The 23707-nt window shown below is 61.5% G+C and overlaps 1 protein-coding gene across 1 annotated transcript in view; it reads right to left on the bottom strand.

Annotated features, from left to right (window-relative positions):
* Ass1 (argininosuccinate synthase 1) overlaps positions 1–22943 on the bottom strand; it is a 45158-nt gene extending 22215 nt beyond the window's left edge. The window contains exons 1-9 of the mRNA XM_005321083.3: positions 22792–22943; positions 18192–18250; positions 16417–16523; positions 15002–15070; positions 13918–14106; positions 8881–8937; positions 7082–7156; positions 3985–4055; positions 3478–3508 (exon numbers count right to left, since the gene is read on the bottom strand). Coding sequence (XP_005321140.1) covers positions 3478–3508; positions 3985–4055; positions 7082–7156; positions 8881–8937; positions 13918–14106; positions 15002–15070; positions 16417–16521 — 597 coding nt within the window. The 5' untranslated portion in view covers positions 16522–16523; positions 18192–18250; positions 22792–22943. The remainder of the gene's footprint in view (positions 1–3477; positions 3509–3984; positions 4056–7081; positions 7157–8880; positions 8938–13917; positions 14107–15001; positions 15071–16416; positions 16524–18191; positions 18251–22791) is intronic.
* Between the last annotated feature and the right edge of the window lie 764 nt (positions 22944–23707).

Here is a 23707-nt window from a genome sequence, read left to right as displayed (position 1 = left end):
GAACAATATGCAAGGTCCAGTGCAGATGGTAATGGGTCTGCCAGGGAAGGGACAGCGGGTGACAGGCACTGAGCCTTCGGCCTGTAAGAGTCCTTCTAGGACAGGCCCCAGCCCACGGGGTGCAGCGGCCCATGCACCTGTGCTCCCCTTCCCATTGGCTCTATGCTGGGTCCACCCGTCCCAGTTTCCCTTGCTTCCTGTTTCAGCAGTGGACATACAGTGTCTGTCCAGGAGGCCTCTAGTGCCGGGCAGATGTGGTCCTTCCAGCTGTTTCTGGGCTCAGACACGAGGAACCCTGCCCCACTCACCACTGCCTGACCTTGGGCCTGTGCCCCTTCATCTGTTTTCATCTGTGCATTAGAAAACAAGAACCCAGAACCCACCTTAAAGACAGACTCAGGGAGTCAGGGGGTAAGGACCCCCCTCCTTACCTCCCTAGACCAGAAGGAAAACTAAGGCCCAGAGAAGAGGCTGATCCAAATCACGCCTCTCAAGCCAGCCCAGGGCTCTTCCCAGCATCCTGTGCTCTGTCCCAGCTGCCGAGGTGGCCTGGGCCGAGAAGCAGTTTGAGGACCACAGGGAGACAGCCAGCACCTGAGCCTGGTGTCAGAGACTGGCCAGGCTCCCTGGCCCACAGCCCCTTCCCCACCTGCCTAGGACTCCCACCCAGTGCCCGACTGTGACCACGTTTTCAGCTGGGCCCTTGTCACTTTCTCCAGCCACTCCTTAGAAGTGGAGGACAACAGTGTTTGTATTTGGAAGGGGCCACGGGAAGACAGGAAGACCTCAAGGCCCGAGGCCCGGATTAGGAGGAGGAGGATGGTCCCTCTACAGCGGAAGTTGCAGGCAGCTGCTGGGCGGGCACCTGACAGCTCCGATTAAATAAAATAACTAAATAGAAATAAAATGACATTTGCTTTGCATTCCGAGGTGGCTCGGGCGCCTGCCTTCTTTTTTACTCCCCCTCCTAAAAGCCCAGTTCAAATGACAAATAGTTTGTTGCGGAGTATCAATGCCATCTATTTATCCATCCCAGCGGGAGGGCTCACTTCCAATGTCATCTTGGGGGGGTGCAGGGGGAGGGAAGAGAGTGAAGAAGAAGAGAGGGAGAGAGAGTCGGTGGGGGCGGGGGAGAGGGCGAAAGAAAGCATGAAGCAGAGCCCGGGAAGGAGAAATTGGAAGCAAATGGCCCATGAACTAAGCCATGATGTAGAGGCATGATCGATGCTGCAAATGGTTTATTCATCCATCAGATATGGCGGGCCGGCGACTGAATGAACTCTTTCACTGTGGGCCGTATGAAGTTAAAGCAAGTAAATTTCTATCTTTCTTCGCATTAGCTGCCTCATTGCCCTTCAATCAGCCCTCATGGAGGCAGAAAATGGCTCAGCCATCTGCCTTCAAACCCTCCCTTCCGCAGGTCTCGGGGCTTTTTTTGGAGAGGGGGATGGGCACTGGTTCCCCTAAGCTTCTCTCCCAGAGCTCCTCCCCCGGGGACTGGGGCAGGGACTGGGGCGGGGGCGGGGGCTGCCCTCCCCCCTCCCCGCAGAGCAAGGCTGGGTCCTGGAGGTTAGGCACCTGCATGGAACTCTGGGGATCCCCTGTGGCCAGGTCAACTCAGGATGGCGCTGACCCCCTGCTAGGGTGGGTGGGCCTTGGGCACCTCTGCAGGGCCCATGACTACTGCAAGCCCTTTCTGTAGACTCTCACCCAGCCCAGCCCAGCGCAGCTTTTCCTGCTTGATGAGAAGAGTTTCTGAGAGCAGCTTGGTGGCCTAAGGGGGAGGGTAGGACCCTCCAACCCCCAAGATTGAGGCCTTGCCTGTGCCAGGGGAGGTGCTATGATTTCCCGTTTTGTGCACAAGAATTGGCAGGCTCAGAGAAGTCAGGTAGCTTGCTTGAGACTGCACAGCAATTAAGAAGCAGAGCTGGGTTCACGCTCAGTTTTACTAACTCTGGGACCCAAGAATTGATTGGGTGGCAGTATCCTTGATAAAGACTTGGGAACACTTACTTATCCATCCAATGCCATTGTTAAAAGGCCTGAGAGGGGACAGAGCCTGCCCATAGTCACAAGGCGATCTGTACCAAGTCTCAGTCCCCTAAATGCCTGAGGGGTGATTCCCTCCTGCCTCAGCCCTGCACCCCAATCCTGTGTTGGTCTAGTCTTGGGGAGATGGCCACAGGCTGCTTGGAGAGGGTGGGAGTGGCTTCCCAGCATGCCCGTGGCTGGCAGGACACCCTGCCTGGAAGCAGCTCTGCAGGGCCCAGCCCCCCCCCCTTGGTGCTGACTGACTGGCTAATTAGAGGTGGCTGCCCGAGTGTCGTGGGGTCAACAGAGCGTGAACTGGAAGAACCTGTGGCCAGCAGGCAGCAGCCCTGCAGTGCCCATCAGTCCCCAGGGGACAGGGTGCCGGCTCTCCTGAGTGACAGCGTGGACCAAGCGGGGAGAGCGGGTGGGGAGGGGGACCTAAGACCCAAGGCACCAGCCCTGCCCTTTTTCTGAGCGACTGGCACCCAGGGTGCCATCACTGCCCTGGCCCCCAGTGTCCCTCCTGTGAGGTGAGGTGCTCCCAGCCTGCAGCCAAGGAAATCAAGGCGAGAAAATGAACGCCCAAGCGGGCCAGGTGCCAGCGGGCGGGGGCACACATCACATGGTGGCCGACAGTGACGGAGCCCTTGACGGCTGGGGGATGTCGCGTTGGCACATGTTGGGGCAGTCAGAGACGCCAGGCCTGGGGAGCCGGCCCTGCACCCCGGGCAGAGCTCCAGCCCTCGGGGTTCTCAGCCAAGCCACCCCGGCCTCTCCCTCCAGATGGCCTTTTTGGAACCCCGAGGCCCAGCTGCCCCAGCACTACCCCCGCCCCCAACACACGTCCTCCCTGATGTCAGCCGGGCGGCCCACCCACCCCCAGAGCTGCCGCCCAGGGTGGGGCTGGGCCAGGGACACATTCCCTTGGGGACAAAGAGATTTTTCTCTTCCCATGATAGACTTTGTCCTGCCTCCCCCACCTCCCATGGTGGGCAGGGGAGACAAAGAAACCCCCAGGAGAGAAACCCTAAACTTCAAACCCGGCTGAGGGCCCAGCCTGGCCAGCCTGGAGGTCGGGGACAGGATCAGGGAGGCCAGGGCGAGCGTGGGACAGACGCAGACAAATGGTCCCTGCCACTCTGTCCCACACGCCATGGGCGAGGCTGTGGGCACAGGCTGGGTCCTCCCACAAGCGTCTCATCTGCCTAATGACGCCTTTATTGTCTCCCAGTCCCCTCTCTCCTGGCGGCTCTGAAATACTTCCTTCCCTATTCATCCCGCAGCAATTAGAAAGAGCAGGGGGAGGGGGTGGGTGGGAGGGTCAGGGACACAGGCTCTGCTCCAGGCCTGCCCCCTGTGAAATTTCAAATTAGGCTACAAATACATCAGAGGGCACAGGCACGGAGCCATCACCAAAGGTGGCCGGCGCAAAGGAACGGAGATTACCTTGGGGTTCTCCAGGATTCCAGCCTCGTAGCTGTGGGGAGAGAGGGGAGACCGGGTGAGTCGGGAGGGGACATGGCCAGGCCAGGCACACACCACCGCCCGTGTGCCGTTTCCTGTCTGCCAAAACACTGGCTGCCCACCCTGCCTGGAACACCCCGCCCACCCCCGTTGGCTGTGAGAGCCAAGGGCCACAGGGAAGAGCCGGGACAGTGCCCTCGGATTCTGGGGTGCAGGCCCAGGCTCCACACACAGGGCCTCTGGCTGGGGACCTTCCCATGCCATCCCTCTGCCTTCAGTACTGCTCCGGGTGCCAGCTGAGCCCCGTTCATCCTCAAGGTTTTAACTGCCACTTCCTCAAAGAAGTCCTCCCTACTGCCCCAGGCAAGGCCAGGTCCCAAGGCCAGGTCCCCACTGACACCGAACCACAGTGGAAGCAGCAGCGGGAGCGGGTGACTGGGTATCCGCTCCGGGAGGCAGGACCCCAGGTGTGGGGCAGGCACGTCTTACCTGATGTGCATGAGGTTCTCGTCCATGCTCCAGGGGTTCTTGGGGGTGACTGGAATGGGAATTCCGTGTTGCTGCAGGTTAGAGACAACATGGGACAGACGTGAGATGGCTGGAAGGGGACCTGAGGGTCAGGCTCTGGACCACCTGGGGCAGCCCTGCAGGAGGAGCGAGGCCCGCTGCTAGACCTGCCAAAGACCCAGGGCTGGGGATGCTGATCTTCCTTCCAGAAGACCCTGAGTCCATCCTCCAAGGGCCCTTGGAGAACCTGGTGCCAGGCACTGTGCTGAGGGTCCCAGCACTGACCCCCACAGAGCCCCTGCAGAGTCAGGGTGTGAACCCAGGCATCTGTCCCGGAGTCCACACTGCTCAGTAGGGACCCTTCCACAGGAGGGACCCAGGACAGCGTCAGCTCGTGGCCCTGAAGTACAAGACCTGCTGGGAACCACACCCGCCCCAAGCCCAGGGCAATTGCCACGGATGTCATCATGGAGCCTGCAAGGGGACAGCCCGGGCTGGAGGCCTTGCTTTTCCATGAGACTTGGCTCTGATCAGGGTTTGCTTCCCAGTGGTCCTCCATGGGTAAAGGAACCCCTCTCCCTGGGCCTTACTTAACATTTGGGGAAAGGTCAGGGCTGACACCTGACTGGAACCTGCATGGGCACTCAGGTCCCCCCAGCACAGGACTCTCGGTGCGTTCTCCCCTCCCGAGGCCTACCAGGCAGAGGGCAGGCCAGGGGCCCCTTGAAGCCAGTGAGACCCGACGCTCTGCCTCCCAGCCCCCGAGCACCAGGCCCCAGTGGTCTTGGCCCCCACCAGCAGCAGCCAGGGCCTCCTCTCTGCCAATGGGGCTCTGCCCATGACAGATTCTGGAACCCTCCCCCAGGTGGCTGCTGCGTTCCTTCATCTCTACTTCAAAGAAGGCACCCAAATCGAACACACCAACAGGGTTTAGTTTTGTAGCTTTAGCAAGAGAATCACTTAAAAAACAAGAACAAACAGCTCATGCCTCCCCTAGGGCTTGTGCTTCTGGATGTAAGCCACAAGAACACCACGTTTCCAGGCTGCTCCATGTTGGGGGGCACATGTCTCCTCGTGTCCAGAGTCAGAGTGGGACACTCGCCTGGGCCTTTTCCCCGTGCAGCTGCCAGGCGCAGGGTCCAGGACCCTGTGACTACACCACAGGGACATGCTGGTGGCCTGGTGGGCCTTGTCTTCCAGACTTAGGGCTGGTGGCTGGGGCTAAGAAAATCGGTCACCCAGGTTCCTGGGGTCTTCGTCTGGGGGAGGCTGTGGGAACCCATGCCCTCTCCTCCCTACTGAACCTCCATCAAGGGTGAGGAGAGGAGAGCAAGAGGGGAGGAAAGGAGGAGGGAGAGCAGGCAGGCCCACAGAGCCGACCAGGGTGACGACCCAAGACCCGGGAGACTTGTTTCCCAGTCCCTGTCTGTCCTGAGGCCCTGGCTCCCCAAATCTCTGGTGGCGATGGAGAATGGAGAGCAAACCGTCTTCAGTATGGGGTGGTTTTCCCTGGAGTCTGGCTGCGACTGTTCCTATGAAGTCTAGTAACAGGGACGAGGATGCCAGGCTCTGAGCATCTCCCCCTTGGGTGATGGGCCTGGGGAAGATGGGACGTGAAAGAAATCGTGTTTCTCCGAGACTCAGAGAGCCCTTTGGCCTTGGCTACTCACAGGTCTCGAAAGCAAAGATTTCCAAAGCCCCATTGATTTTCGTCTCATCTGTCTCGGATTCTGCCTGGCTCGGGATTTTGGACAAAGCCCGGTGGCTGCTCAGTTATTCTGGTCATTTCCTGGGTGGCTCTGCGGCCCTTGTAGAGTGCGGTCAGACTGCCCACAGCTCTGTTCTGAAACCCGGCTCCCAGAAGGAGGGTGGGCAGCTGAGGGGGCAGCTGGTCTTTCCGGGGCCCACTTCTCCTGTTCGCGAGGTTTTTTTGGGCAGGAAGCTAAACCAAGGGCCTTCTTCCCAAAATCTGGGCAGGAGGGACCGCGATGCTCCCGGAGTCCATTTTTGCTGGAAAACCCAGGAGCCAGTTTTGTGTGGGGGACTTGCGGGCACAGAGGGCACTGTGTGGGTCAGCTCTGCCCCTCCCTTCCACTGAGACTCCAGGTCTGAGCGTGGCCACCATGACGTGTGGGGGCTGCAATTCATTATTCTTAAAGACAGACACGCTTCATATTCTATATCATCAAGGAGACGAGGGGGGGGAGGCCTCGCCAACCTCCGCTCTCTTAATAGCGCTGCTATTTGACGATTTGTTTGGCAACATATGGGTTTGGTCTTGTAAACTCCCCTCTTAATAATAAAACAACAGATGGTGGAGGAGGTCTTTCCTCCCAGCGCTCCAGGTCTTAATGGGATGCTGGCGGCAGGGGCAGGGCTGCGTTCCCGCCGCGTCCCCTGCCACGAGGCACCTCGGCGGCGGCAGCGAGAGCTCACAGCCAGCCCTGGCGACTGCTATTTAAAAACCTGAGCAATTTTCTGGTGTGTGCACCGAGTTGCTTTCCCCGTCTGATTGATTGAGGCTGTTTGTCAAGTGCTGCCATTGAGTCGCTAAAAAGAAAGCCACCCCGGGGAGCGGCTAAGGATCTTGATGCAAAACTTCTAATATGTTTTATTGCAACTTGTACTTCAAAAAGGGCCGGCGCCACACAGGTCTTTGTCTACCACTCTCCTCGGAGCGCCTACCTGTTCCCAGGAAGCACTGGGGACAATTAGCCATCAGGTAATTGAGGTGCACAGAGCAGCCTCTGGCTCAGACCCCCTCCCAGTTGTCCCCAGAAGGACCCCCACAGAGACACACCCCGCAGAGGTGGCAAGCAGGATGCGGGTCTCCTGGGAATGGGAAGGAGACAGCCAACACCCTCTGGCCAGGTGGCACACCCCTCAGAGATGCCCAGCCCAGGGAGTGGGTACTGCAGATGACCACACCTCTGTGGGTCTGACCCAGGGGGCAAGTGCCATTGGGGGTGCAACAGGAACAGGGTTCAATGTCCTGCCATGTGGCCCACAGGAGCCCTGCTGGATGCATGGGGAGGGTAGCGGGCGGTGGCCAGGGCGACGGTGGAGGCCCAGCTCTTACCTTGGCGTAGTCCATCAGGTCATTGCGGCCCTTGAAGCGATTGTAGAACTCGGGCATCCTCCAGGGAGCGATGACCTGGACAAGGGACAGGGGCGAGCTGTCAGGCCTGGGCAGGGCAAGGGTGCTGACTCCTCCTGGTCCTTGGCAGAAGAGCTGGCACTTCTGGGAAGGGCTTGTGGCTCTGTGGCCACTGGGGGTCTCCGTGGGGATGGGCAGGGGGAGGGCAGAGGCTGCCACACTGGGGTGCCTGCTCTCGGCCCCCTGGGCTCAGTCCCCCTAGCTGAGACCTGAGGATCTAAACCACATGGGCTTCAAGGTCCAACGATCCTCGGTGACTGGGGGTCCCAGAGGTGAAATATGTTGCTGCCACCCACTGCTGAGTGGGGAAGGAGCCCAGGCCTGAGGGAGGCAGGGACAGGTCCCCAGGAGAGGCCACGCCCACTGACCAGGCCCTAGCCTCTCTCTGAATGCGAGAACTCAGGTGTACAACTCAGGTGTACGTGGGGCCATCAGGTAGAGGGGAGCTGGGCGTGGCTTCTGGGCGTGGCTTCTGGGCGTGGCTGGTGTGGCGGGTGGGTGGAGTGGCAGCAGGACCTGCTTTCCTCTCCTGAACCCAGAGTGAGCCGTCCCTGGACCAGGCTCCCTGCTGAGAATGCACCAGACCCTCAGGGCTCCCCCAGCCCCACCGCAGCCCCTGGGCTTGGCCTCTGCGGACAAAGACCCAGAAACTGGATGTCCTGGCCCCTGACCCCAAGCTGCTGCGGGAAGCAGAGAAGTGGAGGCCTGGGCCTCGGCAGCCTCCTCGCTGCAGAAGGCCAACAGGTAACCCCTGACCCAGGGCGACTGTGGCCTGGCTTGTGGGGTCAGAATCACTCACTAGGGCTCATCATGGCTCACCTCCAGGCCACGCCTGGGCCCAGACAGGTAACTGTCACAGGATAAAAGGACAGAGGAAGACGTGCCACAGGAGGAAGGGGAGCTCCTAGAGCCCCTGGGGGCAGGGAGGGACAAGCTGCTGCGGCTCCAGGCAAAGGGACCCGAAAGGAGCTCCCTGCCAGGACACGGCTCTGGTGAGTGCTGGGAGGTGGCCGTCCCCACCGACAGCCCAGCCCCATGAAGGAAGCACAGACGTCTGTGCTATGGTTCTGTGGGCATCGACGCCTGGCTGGGTCCATGGGGTTAGATAGATAAGATGATGTTACCGTGTTTTAATGTGGCCACTAGGGGACCTGGAAATGATCCGTAGGGCCACATCCAAGCACTGCCACGGCTCTGGCTGCAGGCCCGGGAGCCTGCCCCTGCTCGGCTCACCTGGAGCCTGGCTGAGCTGGTTCCCAGCAGGCGCTCAATAAACGGCGAAGGAATGAATGTGCGTGAGTGAAGGACTGGATGGATGGATGGAAGGACAGACAGAGGCCCAGGCTGGAGGGGGAGGGGACAGCCCACAGACAGAGGGGGTTCATTCCCCAAGATCCTGGGGTTCTGTATCCCAGGAACAGGTCCAAGATGCCAGGGTCGGCCCCGGCAGCCAGGGAGGAACGGGGTGTAGCCTTCTCAGGGCTGAGAGGGCCATGTCCCAGCCATTCTGGCCTGCCTCTGGGGACCCAAGGACACTGGCTGCAGGGCCCACCTGGGCACCACCTCCAGGAGGAATGAGACAAGGGAGAGCGTGGCCTCTGAGGACTGTCCTCCCAGTGGATGTTCTTGATGGGAGCTATGGTCCCGACACCCTGGAGAAGGCTCGGGAGCTTCCGTCCCTGAGCCCCGGCACCTGCCCCAGGAGGACGGCAAGGGCTTACCTTAATCTGGGGCGCCAGTGAGTAGCAGGTGAGCTCAAAACGGACCTGGTCGTTGCCCTGCAATTCAGAACACAGGCTGGGTCAGGACACACAGGACAAGGTCTGGGGCCAGGGGAGGGGTGGGGACAGGGACCGTGCTGGCAAAGAACTCTGTTCCTGAGCTCACGCCCACCTCCCCACCTGCAGCCTCCCAAGGGTGGTCGCCCTGGCCCACTTTAAAGACACCAGCTGCAAAGCAGCCCTGCCCCAGGGTGGGACCAGGACTCCACCAGCAGCTTCTGGGTGGGAGCTGGGCGCCGTGGAGGGAGCACGGAGGCGCAGGAGGCAACGCGAGGCCAGGCTGAGCGCCGTGGCCTGTGTGCAGGGTGAGCGTGCAAGGGGCGCAGGTGTGCACTTGTCGGGGTGCAGAGCTGCATGCTGCAGTCTGGCACGTAGAACATGTGCACATGTAGCCACGTGTATGGGGTCACAAGACGAGGGTATGTGCAGGGTGTGGGATTCTGGGGGCACGGAGGGGGGAGGGGTGTGCATGCAGCAGTGGACCCTTGGGGACAGAGGCCCAGACCAGACTCCAGGTGTGAGAAGTCCTGAGGGCTGGGGTCCTCTCCAGGCAGCCCCGGAGCTGCCTGACCCTGTCCTGGTGCTAGTTCCTCCTCACCCATAAAGGGGGGAATCCTGTCACCTCCCCGGGCCTGTTTCCAACTGTACAGTGGCTGGTCAGCGAGGAGAGGGGCCAGGCGACAGGGAGGGCCTTCCCTGCTTAGCACCTCTCTGCACGAACAGGAGCCCACAGAGCATAGCTTGCAGGTGGCCAGCCTGCCCTTCTGCTGCCCAGTGCAGAGTCACTCTGCTCGATCCTGGGCCACCAGGCTCATGACCAGGAGGAGGAGGAGGGGGGCAGGGCTGGATGCGGGCGCACTGCACGGGAGCCCAGGGAAGCCGCCGCCCGCCCGCCTGTTCCAGCACGGGCTCAGTGGCGAGGAGACTCAAGCACCGTGGAAATGACAGAGGGACCTTGTGCCTACTGTGAAAACCGCATGGCGCAGCCAGGCAGCAGCGGGAATAACAGGTCATTTTCCAGAGCCTCATCAAGGGACGCAGAAATCCAGGTTCCAGCCCCTCTTGGCTGTGGAGCTGTGTCTGCTCCCCTCTGCTGCCCCAGGACCCAAGCTGGAGCCTCCAGCAGGCCCCCTACCCTCCACCCGTCTCTAGTGAGCACCCACTATGCCCTGCCACACAGGCAGCCACTTGGGGCCAGTGGGAATTTTAACCCCATTTTATGGACGAGGAGCGGGGAGTTCAGAGAGGTAAGTCTGACTACCTAGAGCCACACAGCAAACACCCACCCTCATAATTCACACTCAGCAACAGATGTGAACGTCCACTGAATCCTTCCAGCTGCCCTTGAGGTCGGTTCTGGGCAGGGACACTGGGGAGGGGGAACACTTGCCCAGGGCCTACGGCCAGCCCTGCTCCAGTACAAAGCAGATTCGTTTTCAATTTGTAAAGCACACAGCGGATGCTGCTGGTACCAGCTATTTTCTCTCCACGGCTTCATGTTTCCCCAACACAAAGACGGCTTGTACCTCCCCAGCCGGCCCGGCTGAGTGGTGTCTGCCGACCCAGATGCCACCAGGGGACACCCATCTGTTGGGGAGCCGAGAACCTCTAAGAATCCAAACAGCTTCCTTGTTCAAAGCCTGTCCCAGCGAGAGCCCGGGGCCCACTCAGGGCCCTCCCCAGCCCCAGGACCCCCAGCCCCCGGGCAGCTCCTGGCAGCAGGAGAAGGGGGTCCGGGTCTCGTGTACCACAGCACAGTGCCCACTGGGACCGAGGGTGCGGGGTCCCCATCTGCCCCTGGGACGCCCCACAGATGGTGCCATATAGGAAGCTGCCCCCCACCAGAGTCTTAGGCTCATGTTTCCAGGCCCCTCTTCCCAAACTGCTGGGAGTCAGGGTCCACAGGCTTCTGCACTGCTCTCTGGGAGGGGGATCCGGCCGGCTCAATGCAGGGTACAGAAGGGCAGGAAAAGGGCGCCACTCTCCACTGGGTGTGGCCTGGCCCTGGGAGGGAGCTGCCTCTGGCCTGCAGGCTCAGGACCAGCATGCCTGTCCCTAAGTCCCCCAGGGCCTCTGACTGACATCCCTAGTGTGTGGAGCAGAGGTGGATCCCCTGCGGGGTGAGTAAGCGCCTCGAGGCCTGCCCCAGGGTCCTGGTTCCCCGCACCCCCCAGGGGAAGAGCAGAGCCCGGGCAGCTGCGGTTGCTCCAGGAGTGGAGCTGGCCACGGCCCGGGGACAGGCCTTGGGGTTGCCCTGCAGGCTACCACGCAAGGCCCTGCACATGGCCTCTGGTTGACTTCATGTGACCACCCTTTTGGGACACCTGCCTCCTGATGCAGGGTCACTGGTGCCCACCATCCAAGCAGGAGCCGCGCCCATGCACGAGCCCCATCCTCAGCCTCCCAGTGATCCCCACGGGCACCCCGGTTCCCAGAGACCGTCTTCGGGGGCTTTCGGGGGCTTCCCAGGTACCACACATAAGGGGACACTGAGGCAGGGGAGGACACCTTGCTGTCACCCCCCAGCCAAGAGAGGGTGGTCCTGATGGCCTGTCCACAGCTAGTCTTGGAAACCCCCAGGGACGTTTCAGGTTTGACCGTCCCTCCTGTGGTCCCTGAGTGTGAACTTCAGGGTCACCCCTGAATTCCCAAGCAGCCACAGAACATGGGCAGAGGGCGTTCTTTAGAACCAAGCCCCGCTGGACCCCAGTGGGGACAGAACACTGGGTGGATCTGGCCTCTGCAGCCGCCAGCAACTTCCCCAAGCCCCGGGCTCTGGCGCCCTCTGGTGGTCACATGGGGCACCGCACACAGAGATGTGGGCAGCTGCTCCCAGCAGCTAGTGGGCTCCTCTGGAGTGGGGGATCTAGGCTTGGGCCCTGGAGCTGCTCAAACCAGAGCCTGACCCATCCCCAACCCATGCACTCACCCACTTGCTAACATGGATGCCGCTCAACTGAATTCTGGCAGTACCACCAGAGAGACCTCCTCCGGGCAAGACCCCTTCCAAAATCCCAATCCCCTGGTCTCAGCTGGAATGCTCCCTGGATGGGGCACCCACTGCCTGATGGGTTCACCTGGGCAGGTGAGATGCTGCAATGACACTGGTTCAGTGGCTTCCTTTGCCTAGCTCAGGCTGCTACCTGGGATCAGGACATCTCCTGCACTGTGTTCTGGGCGCCCAGACCCACCTGCAGGCTCCTGGGGATCCCCCTACCGCTGCTCCTCAGCACCCCACATGCTGGACTCTATTTTCATCCTCATTTGACAGATCAGGAAGCAGAAACTCGGGGGGGTCTGTCGAACACTGTGGGAGCCGCGGGGCCTGGACTCGGTTGAACCTGGCTGTGCAGGCCCTGAGCCCCAGTCCAACCTCCGGGTCTCCCCTGCACCCTCTGCCACACAGCCTCACAGCAGAGGCACACGTCCATGCCCAGACAGCCCAGGGCTGCCCACCCCTCCTCAGCTGGTTCTCCAGCATCTTATCACCCCAACTGGGGTACAGGGCTGCGTGTGCGTGTGCCAGGAACGCTTCTCCGTCTCTGCTGCCCACCATTCAGCCCAGCACGTCCCAGCATCCCTCTGGGGAACTGCTGGCCACCCCCATGAAGCCTGTGTGACATTCCACACGACCCAGGCCACTCAGGACACAGCCACCCCCTAGCATGGCCTCGGCTCAACCCTGACCCTGCTGCTTGATTCCAGGCAGACCACGGGTCCGGCCTCTCGTCTCGGCTGTCCCTCTGCTTGGCACACTGTTCCCATGCCCTGGTTTGCACGCACCTTCAGGCCCAAGCTTTGTAGCCCGGTCCCCCCAGCCGCCTCACCACGTGTCCACTCTCCTCTCCCTTGCTAGGACATGGGCCCCCGAGGACTGGCCACAGGCCCACGGGGTTCCCTGCGCCCGTGCCCACGGGCACCCAGCCCTTGACAGACGCCCGGCACCACAGAGAAAGAAGGCGCACCTGAGCTTTCAAAGACGGCCAGTGCCATCCTGGTGGGCGGCTCTTTGCAAGGCCGCGCTCAGGTCCTGTCTCCCCCATCGTGACCTGTGACCTTAGTTGCCTGTGTCCCTGCAGCTCAGGGAGCCGTGGCCTGCTTCCCCGTCCCTGGGAGAATTGGCGCCTGCGGACTGTGAAAAAGCCAGTCCCGTGCCAGGCCTCGGCGCCCACTGCCTGGGAGAGCTTGTGTCTCAAGAGTCTGTCCCCTGACCCCTGCCAACACTGCTGGGGATCCTGGCTCTGGGGACAGCCTTAGCCGCAGGGTCCTCCGCAGGCTGCCTGGGGCCTCACGGGCAGAGGAGGTGCATGTGTGAGGGCATGAGTCAGGCCTCCCTAGAGACCAGGGTAGTCCTGACCCCAGGACCTCAGAAAGTGACCAATCTATGAGGAGGTCACTGGGGTGGCCCTAATGCAATGAGGTCGGTGTCCTGATTAAAGGAGGAATGAGGCATGTGCTGAAGGGGGGCCCTGTGATGAGTGTGACAGTGAGGGGGGCAATGACACTTCTCCAGCCAAGGAGCGAGGCCAGGAGCTGGGTGGGCAGACAGACCCTTCCCCAGCACCTGCAGAGGCACAGGCCCTGCTGACCCCGGACCCTGGACCTCAGCCTCCAGAGCTGCCAGACAGCAGTTTCCGAGTCTCGGCCACCGGCCGGGGGAACTCTTGTTTCTGCAGAGTTTGACCCCCTCTGCACACTCGGGGTCCCTGTCCCTGCCCCATGCCCCCTGGTGACGACACGGCAACTTCAGCCAGGCCTACATCGGGTCTGCCACCCGGGGATGGGGTGGGGCGAGGACGACGTGGCTCCTCCCTCTGCACAGGAGAACCGCCCTCACGGGGCCTAACAAAGCCGGACTGCGCGCGCAGCACGCTGACCCGGGCACAGACTGGACAAGCGTCACCCTGGCTGCCCGCGTCGCTGTGGCAGGCCTCGGTGCCTCCTCCCTCGCCCCGTCCTCCCGGGTCCGGGCCTCACCTTGCCTGTGGCGCCGTGGGACACGTACTTGGCTCCCTCGCGCTGGGCGATCTCCACCTGCTTGCGGGCTATGCAGGGCCTGGCCAGCGACGTGCCCAGGAGGTAGCGGTCCTCGTAGAGCGCGCTGGACTGGACGGCAGGCCAGATGAACTCCTCCACGAACTCCCTGCTGACGTCCTCAATGAACACCTGAGGGGCAGGGGCCGTGAGAGGGGCCTCGGCAAGGGCCAGGCCAGCGGCTGGTATCTCTGTCCCCGATCCTGCCCCCAGCCCCACAGCACAGCAGACATCACCAGTGGATCCAACAAACTCTCCCTCCTGCACCCAAGGTGGACACTGCTAGCCGATCCCACACCACCTAGCTGAAACTGGACGTGGCTCCTAAATCCTCCCTGAGGTGGAACTTAGTGCCACTTAAGATCTATAGCAGTAAACAACGGGGTGGCTCTGTTCCCCAGGGACACTTGGCCACATCTGGAGATATTTCTGGTCATCACAGTTGCCAGGTTAGGGGAGTTTTCTGAATGTAAAGACCAGAGATGTCACTAAACATCCCACAATGCACAGCATGGCCAGTCCCTGGGACTGGGAACAGTGCCGGGCTGAGAAGGCACACCTGGGGCCCCAAGACCCCTTCAGGGAGACTGAGTGGACATGCTTCCTAGGATGATAGTCATCTGCCATTTGCCTTTCTTCTGTGGTGACATTCACAGGGATGGTGCGAGAACCCGGTGGGTGAACCCCAAAGCTCCATGCAAGAAAAGAGAAGAAAACATTGCAAATGGGTAAGAGTGGAGCGGGCACCGAGGGCAAGAGGCGGAGAGAGGACGCGTGGGCAGGTGGGGGTGGGTGGGTGGACAGAGAAACCAAGCAGACATGGCAGACGGACGGACGGGAAGAGATGGCCGGGCAGGAGGTTGGTAGGAGGGTGAGAGCGGCTGGGGACCCCTGAGCGGAGCTGGGCCTCACACTCCTGGAGACCAGAGGGCACACTGGAGGGATGCAGGGGCCAGGAGTCCTGGGCAGGCGACCCACGCTGGCCCTCCCGTCATGCCCCGCCGGCCTCGGCCTCGCCTCCCGGTACCTTCTTGGCCCCGAGCTTCAGCGCCTTCTTCCTGGCCTCCTCGAAGTCTTCCTTCTGGCCGATGTTGGCCTGGGAGCAGAGGCAGAGAGGCCCAGTGAGCCAGGGAGAGCCGGGGGGAGGCCAGTCCCTGCTGAGCTGGACAGGCACTATCCACACCCAGTGGCCCTCAAGCTGGGGGGTTCCGCTGACAGCCAAGGTCACACAGGAGGAGGGGCAGGCGGCTGGGTGCTTGGAGCTGGGCCGTGGGTGTGCCAAGCAGTCCCTGCCCAGGTCCCAGGCTGGCGAGCTGCCCTGGGCACAGGGAGTCTAGGGCTCCCCCTGAACCCACCTGGGCCCTCAGCCATCGCTCCTGGGCAGTGCCAGCTGGAGCCTTGGGCCCAGTTCCCCCCACACCAGGCTGTGACTCCTGAGCGCATTCCAGCCTGACCCCTGCTTCCCGCTGCCCTGCTAGACCAGGGCTGGCCTTGGGCCTGATGCCCCGATCCTGCCTGAACCCCGCTCTCTGCATTCTGGAATCTTCCCAGAGCCCAGCTCAGGTGCTTGCCTGGGGCCACTCAGCTTTCAAATCCCCCTGCGGTGTCCAGGGTCTAGGCCAGTGCGGCCTCTGCGAGGGGAACACGCCCGGCTCCCGGCTCCACTCGGCACTGGCTGTCACTCACCAGCTGGCTGCAAGCACAGCACTGCCCTCCTCCCTCCTCCCACCTGAGTCAGGAAGGACAGATCGGGCTCACAGCTGGGCACAGGCCACTCCTGGCCACACACAGCCCAGCCCCACTCTCTGGGAACAGAACCTTCTTTCCTGGGGGACCCTTTCCACGGGGGTGGAGGGGAGTCAATCCCATTTTCTACTCCCTGTGGCCCTGGCCTAGTCCCCCAGACACAGCCATAGTGACTAATGTGTGGTGGGCAACAACTGGACCCATGAGAAGACCCTTGGGGCCCGTCACTCTCTGGGAAAGCCAGGCTAGGATGGTTCCTGTGGGAAGACTTGCTTTCCCCATGGAGAGGCCAGAAATGAAGACAGGTGAGGTTGGAGACAAATCTGGATAGTCACCTGGATCCAGCCTTACCTGAAGTCACCATCCCCTGGACTTCTCGGTTATGTGAACAAGCTCTGCTTTGGTGTTTCTCAGGCTGTACTATGTCGGACTAGAATCCTCAACAAGGAACCCCCAGGCCCCTCCCACTCTGGATTCTCCAGTGATTACTGGAGGCTGGTGGTGACTCTGGGGAGGGGAGGACCATGTCCCACATCAAAACCCACAGCCCCTCTGCCTGTGGAGAGGCTGTTTCCCCAGTTCTGAGGCCGGCTGGGCCAGGGGAGGCAGGCAGGGAGCCTCCCTGGGCAGAGAGGTAGAGGGCAGCTTGGCTGGGACAGGGACGCAGGCGCAGGAAGACAGACAGGCGCTCCTCACCAGGTAGGCGATGACGTCGTAGCCTTGCTCCTTCAGCCACACGAGGATGCAAGAGGTGTCCAGGCCGCCACTGTAGGCCAGGACCACGGAGCCTTTCCCGGACATGTCTGGGGGAGTGGAGGAGCAGCGTGAGCACTCGGGAGCCCGCCACCCGCCACAGCCCCCTCCTGGCCCTGGCGAGCTGCAGGCCCAGCCCGACCTCGGCCTTGGGCAGCCTTATCCCCTGGACATGCTGCCACCGCAGTGGGAACAGAATGCTCACCCTCCTGCCTGCACCCCCGCCCCAGCGCCCTGACCCTGGCACATCTGCACAGCCACACTGGGGAGGCATCTCTCCCGCCAACCCCAGCTGCTGGCAGGCCTCGAGGCTGAGCCCTCTGGATGCCCGGTGCCCTCTGGATGCCGGGTCAGTCGGTTGTGGGAGCAGGGCCTGGCAGGTGCCTAAGCACAGCTGCCCCTTGCCAAAGCAAAGAGGGCCCTAGGGGTCTCCTGTGGATTGCCCTGGACCCCCACAGTGACCTGTGAAGTAGGTGTCATCGTCCCTACTGGGGAGACAGACAGTAGGCCTCGGAGAGGTGAGGGTCAAGATCACAGAACTAACAGTTCAAGGTCACAGAGCAATGTCTGGCTGCAGAACCTGGGCTGTCAGGGAGGTGCTGCGGGGGCCTTTCCCTTTATTCCTTGGGATTTTAGGCATTCTGTGGTTTTGTTGTTTCAAATGCAAGTTCCTCTGAGGGGGGAGTACCCCTGAGCCACCCCGAGCCACTGTCATGAGCTCAACTCTGCACATGCTCAGTAGTAGCGCGGGCTCAGAGACCCACACCCAGGGTGCAGGTGGGAAAACAGGCCTGGAGAGGGGGAGACGGGCAGAGGCAGGACTCCTCTGTAACCCAGGCGTCGTTCCCGGGAGCCACAGATGACAGAGCTGCCCATCTGCAGCTAGGACACTCCCCAGCTGCACAGAGGCACCGTGGTCACCTGTGTCCTTGGCCACAGGCCCTCCCTGAGCCCCCAGGCTTCATGATGGCTCTCCCCACCCCTGACTGCCCTGGCACTTGTCATGTGACCCTCAAGGCCCACGTAGTTGAAAGAAAACTGAGGGTCAGGGAGGCAGCTCAACTGCCCCAGGTGGCTAGGCTGGCAGGCCGCAGGGCCAGATTAGACCCAGGCCCCAGCCTCCTGCATTACGGGGCATTTGCCTGGGTCTGAGCGTTTGCACTGGAGTTTAACCAAGGGCAGAGCCAGCTGGGGTCCTTAGTAGACACTACTGGAAAAGGTCACCGACATCCCCTGCAGACACCCAGGGCCCGGGAGGCTCCCCGAATGCTGCTGCTTTCCGTGCCAGTGGCTCTGGAGCCTGGAAGTGCAGAGATGAAGTAGCTCTCCCAGGCCACCCAGCCCTGAGCTGCAGGGTGGGCACAGAGCCTGAGTGTGCGACCAAGCAGTCCCCAACACCTCCCACAGGCCACCACCAGTCAGCCCAGGTCTCGCAGGCCCACTGCCCCTGGGCTTAGAAGGGGAGATACCCCCTGGAACAGGGTGGTGGGGACAGGGTGGTGGCTCTGATCTTGGCCCCCACTCTCACCTCCACTAGGCATTCGACCACCCGCTAGGCCCTGTCCCCCGCCAGCTGAGCCAGACTGCCCCGGACCTGAGCAGCTCAGCAGGCCCTGACCCTGGAGCCAGCAGCCGGTGCCCATGGCAACCACAGCCAGGCAACCGGCCGTGCAAGATGGAGGGAAGGAGGGAGGCGGGAAGGACCGAGGTGGGGGTACCTGGGACTGGAGGCGTGGGTTCCTGGTGTCCGGAATCTGTCTTCGCAGACTGAACCGCCCTGCGGAAGCAAAAGCTGCTCAGCTTCCTGGCAGGGCAGCCCGGGTGACGTGAAGCCCCGGACCTGCAACAGTGGCTGGGCCCCTGGGAGAGGCTCAAGAGGGAGGCGTGGGGGAGGCCCAGAGCCTCCGAGCCACTGTCCAGCTCCAGCCTCCTGCCCCAGGAGGTTTTCAGGGACATTCCCCTCCCGCCCTCTAGCTCTTGTTCTGGGGCCGGGTGTGGGTGGCGGGGGGATTATGGGTGTTAATGTCCCACACCGATTTTAAAAGCGCTCTATGATGGGCACACCATCAACTGCACGTTTAAAGCCTCCGGCTCATCAAGTCCCAGCAGGCGCACACTCTGCTGAAACTGTCACCATAGTCCAGGTGATAAACGGCCCTCTCATGCATAGCCCTCCCTTTTAGGGCTATCCCCATTTTAGAGACAAGGAAACTGAACTCGGGTTCAGGAACTTGCCCAGGGCCCGCCAGGCTGGTAAGGGCGGAGCCAGGGCGGACACACGTCAGCTGGGCTGCGGGCAAGGCTGCCCCCTCTGGGAGGGAACCGTCAGGCCAGGTGTGGTTGGGAGCCCCGGGGCTGACATCTGGGAGGCCAGGGTGGGCTAGAGCCAGGGAGAACGGAGCTAGCTCCAGATTCACCCAGCTTTCAGAGACATCTCTACTCTGCCCCTTCCCAAAGGTACCTGGAGCCAAGCCAGGACCTGGGAGCAGGAGAGGGCAGCCCGCAGAGACAGACCACCCCCGGGCACCTGTCCCTGCTCTGCCTCGTGGGTCCGGTGTGCTTCTCCTGCCATCAGAGCCTGTGACGTACTGAGTTCCATTGCCCCCCAACCATGAATTCTGTGAGGGCGGGGCCACCCCTCAGGTGCCTGTGGCCAGAGTCAGAAAGCCCTGCTGGTCGCGCTCTCTGCAGTTCAGCCTCCCTGCAAAAAAGGAGGGCTGGGATCCTCTCAGAGACAAGGATGGCCATGTGGGCACAAGCCTCAGCCTGGGTAGAGCCACGTGAGGGACTGCGTGTGCCTGGGAGCATGTTCCTGACCATGCACATGTGTGGGTACCTGTGAGCACCCAGGATTGCATACCTAAGAAGGGATATGTGTGCGTGCATACCTCTGTGCACCTGGAGGTGGGTACCTGGGAGTGCATGTGTGTGTGCACGTGTTTGGGTTTGTGCAAGGATGTGTTTACTTGTGTGCACACGTGCACGTCTGTGCATGCCATGTTCAGGCCGGCATGTGCTCAGAGACTGGCTGGGCAGGCGGACTGGGAAAGCCATGCAGTAAGACACCTGGTAACACACCCTCCCCCCTCAGCCACCAAGGTCCCAGGCTGTGAGGAGGCTGCAGCCTGAGGCAGAAGCTGAGGCCTGGGTCTGGGGGCGGAGAAGACAGGTTAGAAAGGAACGGTAGATGGAGCCCAGAGAGCACACGGGCTCTGCAGGCAGAGCTGAGGCTCCGGCCTCCACAACTGGTTCCAGCCACTGAAGCCCTGTCAGCATGGCTGCTCATCTGCAAAACAGGGTAGCGGTAAGGATTTAGAGATGTGGGGAGAAGCCCGGGGCTGGGCACCACGCCTGCGTCCACTGAGCACTCCATACCACTGCCACAGCTGACCTCAGGCGAGTCCCCCACTCTCCAGGCCTCAGTTGCCCCATCTGCACAGCAACCTAAAGCCCCTGGGGTTCAGACACCCCAGGACACTGCTTCCTTCCCAGGGAGGCACCTGGTAGATCCTCTCTGAAGTCAGGCTCCCCCAGCTCCTGAAGGGCCCAGGGCAGGTTTTTCCAGATCCCAGGCCCTGCCCGAGGCCATCTGCTCCAAGGCCGGTGCAGACAGCCTTTGCCAGCAGATGCCTGGGTGGAGGAGGTGAGCTCGAGTCAAGCTGCCTGCCAGCCTGGCCTCACTGGCAAGGCAGAGGGCATTCTCTGTGGCCCCAGCCAGAGCCACCTGGCTAGTGCCCAGGGAACACGTGCCAGGCCAGCCTAGGCACTTCCTCAGCACAGAGGAAAACTCACGGGGCTCTAAAATGTCAGAGCTGGAGTGACAAGAGGCTGTGTTCAGTCACATGCACGTCATTTCCAGGCCTAAGGAACAACAAGCCCCGGTCATAGGCCAGTGACGTCAAGCCCAGGCTGACTGCAGACTGCTGGCTTCCTACTGCACCCTGCCTGATGCTGCTCCCTGTCCCCTAGGAGACCTTAGGTCCCTCTCCCACTCCACACAGCAAAGGCTCTGAGGACTCACCCCTGCTCTACCTGTTATTTTTCTGTACGCCCCGCACCCTATAGCTCAGGACTACCGCTGCAGCTAACATCCCAGTTCAGCTGAATTTGGTTTGTTACAATTGTTTAAAAAAAACAACAACCTGGATTCCACCTGGGCCAGCAGATTATCTCCTACTTTGGGACTTCTTTGTTCAAGGATTTCCGCTCCTGCAGGATGTTATCATCTGTGTCAGATAGAGCTGGGCTGCAACTCTGCACACTGACAGGAAGGAGGCCCACTGCCCTCCTACAGGTCCAACCTAAACTTTCACTTGACAGGCTTCGGGTTATCCCCCGAAGTAGCAGCTAGGGGACTAAGTAGGTACATTGGAGCCTGCAAGGAGATCTTTGAACCCTCTCCTGGCAACACTTGGGGAAAAAGAACACTGATTCATTCATTCATTCATTCATTCATTTAGGAATAGCCCAGTGCCTGTGGGTGCCTGGCCTATTCCATGTCTAGGGAAGGGCCTACCCTGCAGGAGGGAGGGAGCCAGGGCCTGGAAGATCAACTTCACTCAAGCAGAAATCAAAGGCACAGACCCTGAATTCCAGTGAGGTGCCTCTTTCCACATGGGTGACCACAGGCAAGCAGCTCATTTCAGGGCCCTTGTATTCGGTGCTCAACGAAGGCATCTGGCTGTCCTGGCCAGCCTCCCAGGACCCGCGGTGAAGACGAGATGGGTCATGGGAAAGTGCTGGCTCAGCAGGTGGGTCTGGACCTGGCTCCACCCCAAGTCTCCTGGGGCACCTGATTTCACAAGCCCAGGACAGACATGCAGATGGTGGGGGTGCATTAGTAGGGCTGAGACTGCAGAGGGTGGGAGTCTCTTCTGCCCTTACCCTGTGCCTGGCCCTGTACAGGAGCTCAGAGGACAGGATTCACCACCCACTCACTGGGTCTGCTTGCTCAGAGCAGAAGAAGAATTACTTCTCATGTGTTTTGCAGGTGGCTCCTTCAGGGACAAGCCACATCCCACCCCAGGCTCCCTGCCCTGGATGGAATGTGGAGGGAAACTGAAGGGGGGTTGGAATGAAGAGGATGCCATTTGCTACCCAGTGCCAAAGTTCCTGTCCCTCATCCCTCTGTGATCATTTCAGACTTTACTGTCTTCTTCCCTTGTCACACCCATACCAGGGGCATAGGGTCGGGTCTCCTTCCCAGTTTTGCATCTGCACTCCCACAATCAGTGAGCAATGCATGGACCCAGATACTGTCCTCCGCAGTCTCCAGAGCCCTTACCAGCCTCCTGCTGTCTGTGAATGAGTCCCAGCCTGGCCCAAGCAGCTCCAACACACAAACAAGCACTGGAGCTGGGGGATGACCCAAGGCCTGTCTCCCCTTTCCGGTCATTGGCCTGGTGATGTGCCTGGGGTCACTGGCCTGGGATCAAAGCCCAGGACCTCTTGGTCTGTCCTTGGGGAAAGGACAGGTCGGTTCTTGCCCTGACACCTGCAGCCAGGTCCAGCTGCTCAGGAGCAGACAGCTCCATTTCACAGGGGGGGACCCCCGCCCCCTCAGAATGAGCCCTGGCAGGATGGAAGAGGATTTTCCTTCATTTCACAAGGAACCCTGCTTCCCTGGAGGGTGCAGCCAGCCGCCCAGGGGCCAAAGGCAACAACCCAGAGGGCGGACATTTCCTGTGGAGGGGCCCCTCCCATAGAGCCCAGCCCAGGGCCAGCAGGAAACGGGGTTGGGAGGATTCCCCCAAGGACAGCAGCGACTGTGCCCTCTGCAGGTAAAGGAACCCAGCCGCACCCACGTCCCTGAGCAGGTAGTCAGGGTCCTGTGTCCATCTGCCCAGGGTAAACTGAGGCTCAGGGAAAAGTGAGACGCCCAAGACCCAGAGGGCAGGGCTGGTGCGCTGGTGGAACTCTAGTTTTATGCCAAGAAAAACAGGTGGGGACAGATGGTGAGTCGGAGCGGGATTGGGAGCCCCATACCTCGGGACTCCCAAAGTCTCCATATGGGGGCTTCACGGTACAGAGGAAGCCAGATCCAAGAGGGAAAAATCCAGAAAGAACCTCGGCTAGCACAGGGGACACATCATCTGACCTACACAGATCAGAGTCTTGTGTCCCCAACTGGCGCCCCAGATCCCAGGAACCAGAATTTGGGCGCCAGCGTGTGATCAACAGAAACCCCGGTGTGGGCCTCCTTCCCTCGTGCCCGGCCGAAGCCCCGGGTGCGAGGCGTTTCGGGAGTCGGCGCGCTCGGACTGGGAGGGGGTGACCTAGGGCAGAGAGCGGGAAGCGGAGGGGCCGGGGGCTACTCACCGGGATCCTGGCGGCGGTGGCAGGCGGCGGAGCAGGGCCGGGAGAGGCGCGCATCCCGGGTTATAAGCCCGGGGCCGGGGGCAGGGCTGGGGACCTGGGACACGTGGGGGCACGCGCGCGACAGGCCCCGCCCCCAGGCCGGGCCCCCGCCGGGAGCCTCTAAGAATTTGAGGCCACTGGCGGGTGGGCGGGTCCCGGCCTCTTCCTCCTGCTTGCCCCGCCCCTTTCTCCCGCCCCCCACGCCCGCCCTCCGCCCAGGGCCCCGCGCCAGCGCAGCCTCCCGGGGGCGCACGGGCGTGGGCGCGAGCGGCGCGGGTCTCCGGCCGGGTTTGCGAGCTGGTGGCGCCTACGAAGGCGGCGGTGGCTGGAACCTGCGTAACAGGCAGGGTGATCGCGGCCTTCTTGCTGGAGACTCGCCGCCTGGCACTTGGGGAGCGTTCAGAGTGCCTGGAGGCGAGAGCGGGAATAAAGGTTGCTTAAGCACAGAGCTTGGAGCTGTCTTGACCCCGTGCCGCCGGTGCCGCCGGGCCTCAGGCGCCTTCTGCGGCCCTGAAAGCACCTCCCTTCCCGCCACGCTGGCCCCTGGTGCGGAGGAGAGAACAGGGTGGAACTGGCCCTGGATGGCTTGGGTTGCATCCCTCAGCCCAGGACGACTGCTTCTGGCTGTCTCCCCACAGCCTGGCGCCTGGCCAAATTCCCCAGGGCACCCAGTAAATGGTGAATAAAAGATCTGCCGACCACTGACCCATTGGACAGCGGGGAAGGTTGGGGTCACAGAAGTGAATCCTTGGCCTTGTGAAATGACCTGGAGTTGTGATGGGCATGGTCTGCAGCTCCAGGCCGCAAGCACTGGGCCACACCCCAGGAAAACACCAGGACCCAGGGGCCTGGCCAAGGCCATTGCTCGCAGCTGGGA

Source organism: Ictidomys tridecemlineatus, chromosome 4 (genome assembly GCF_052094955.1).
Source record: "Ictidomys tridecemlineatus isolate mIctTri1 chromosome 4, mIctTri1.hap1, whole genome shotgun sequence".
Lineage (NCBI taxonomy): Eukaryota > Metazoa > Chordata > Mammalia > Rodentia > Sciuridae > Ictidomys > Ictidomys tridecemlineatus.
The sequence above is the reverse complement of the archived record's forward strand: the minus strand, read 5'-3'. Positions and strand labels throughout refer to the sequence as shown.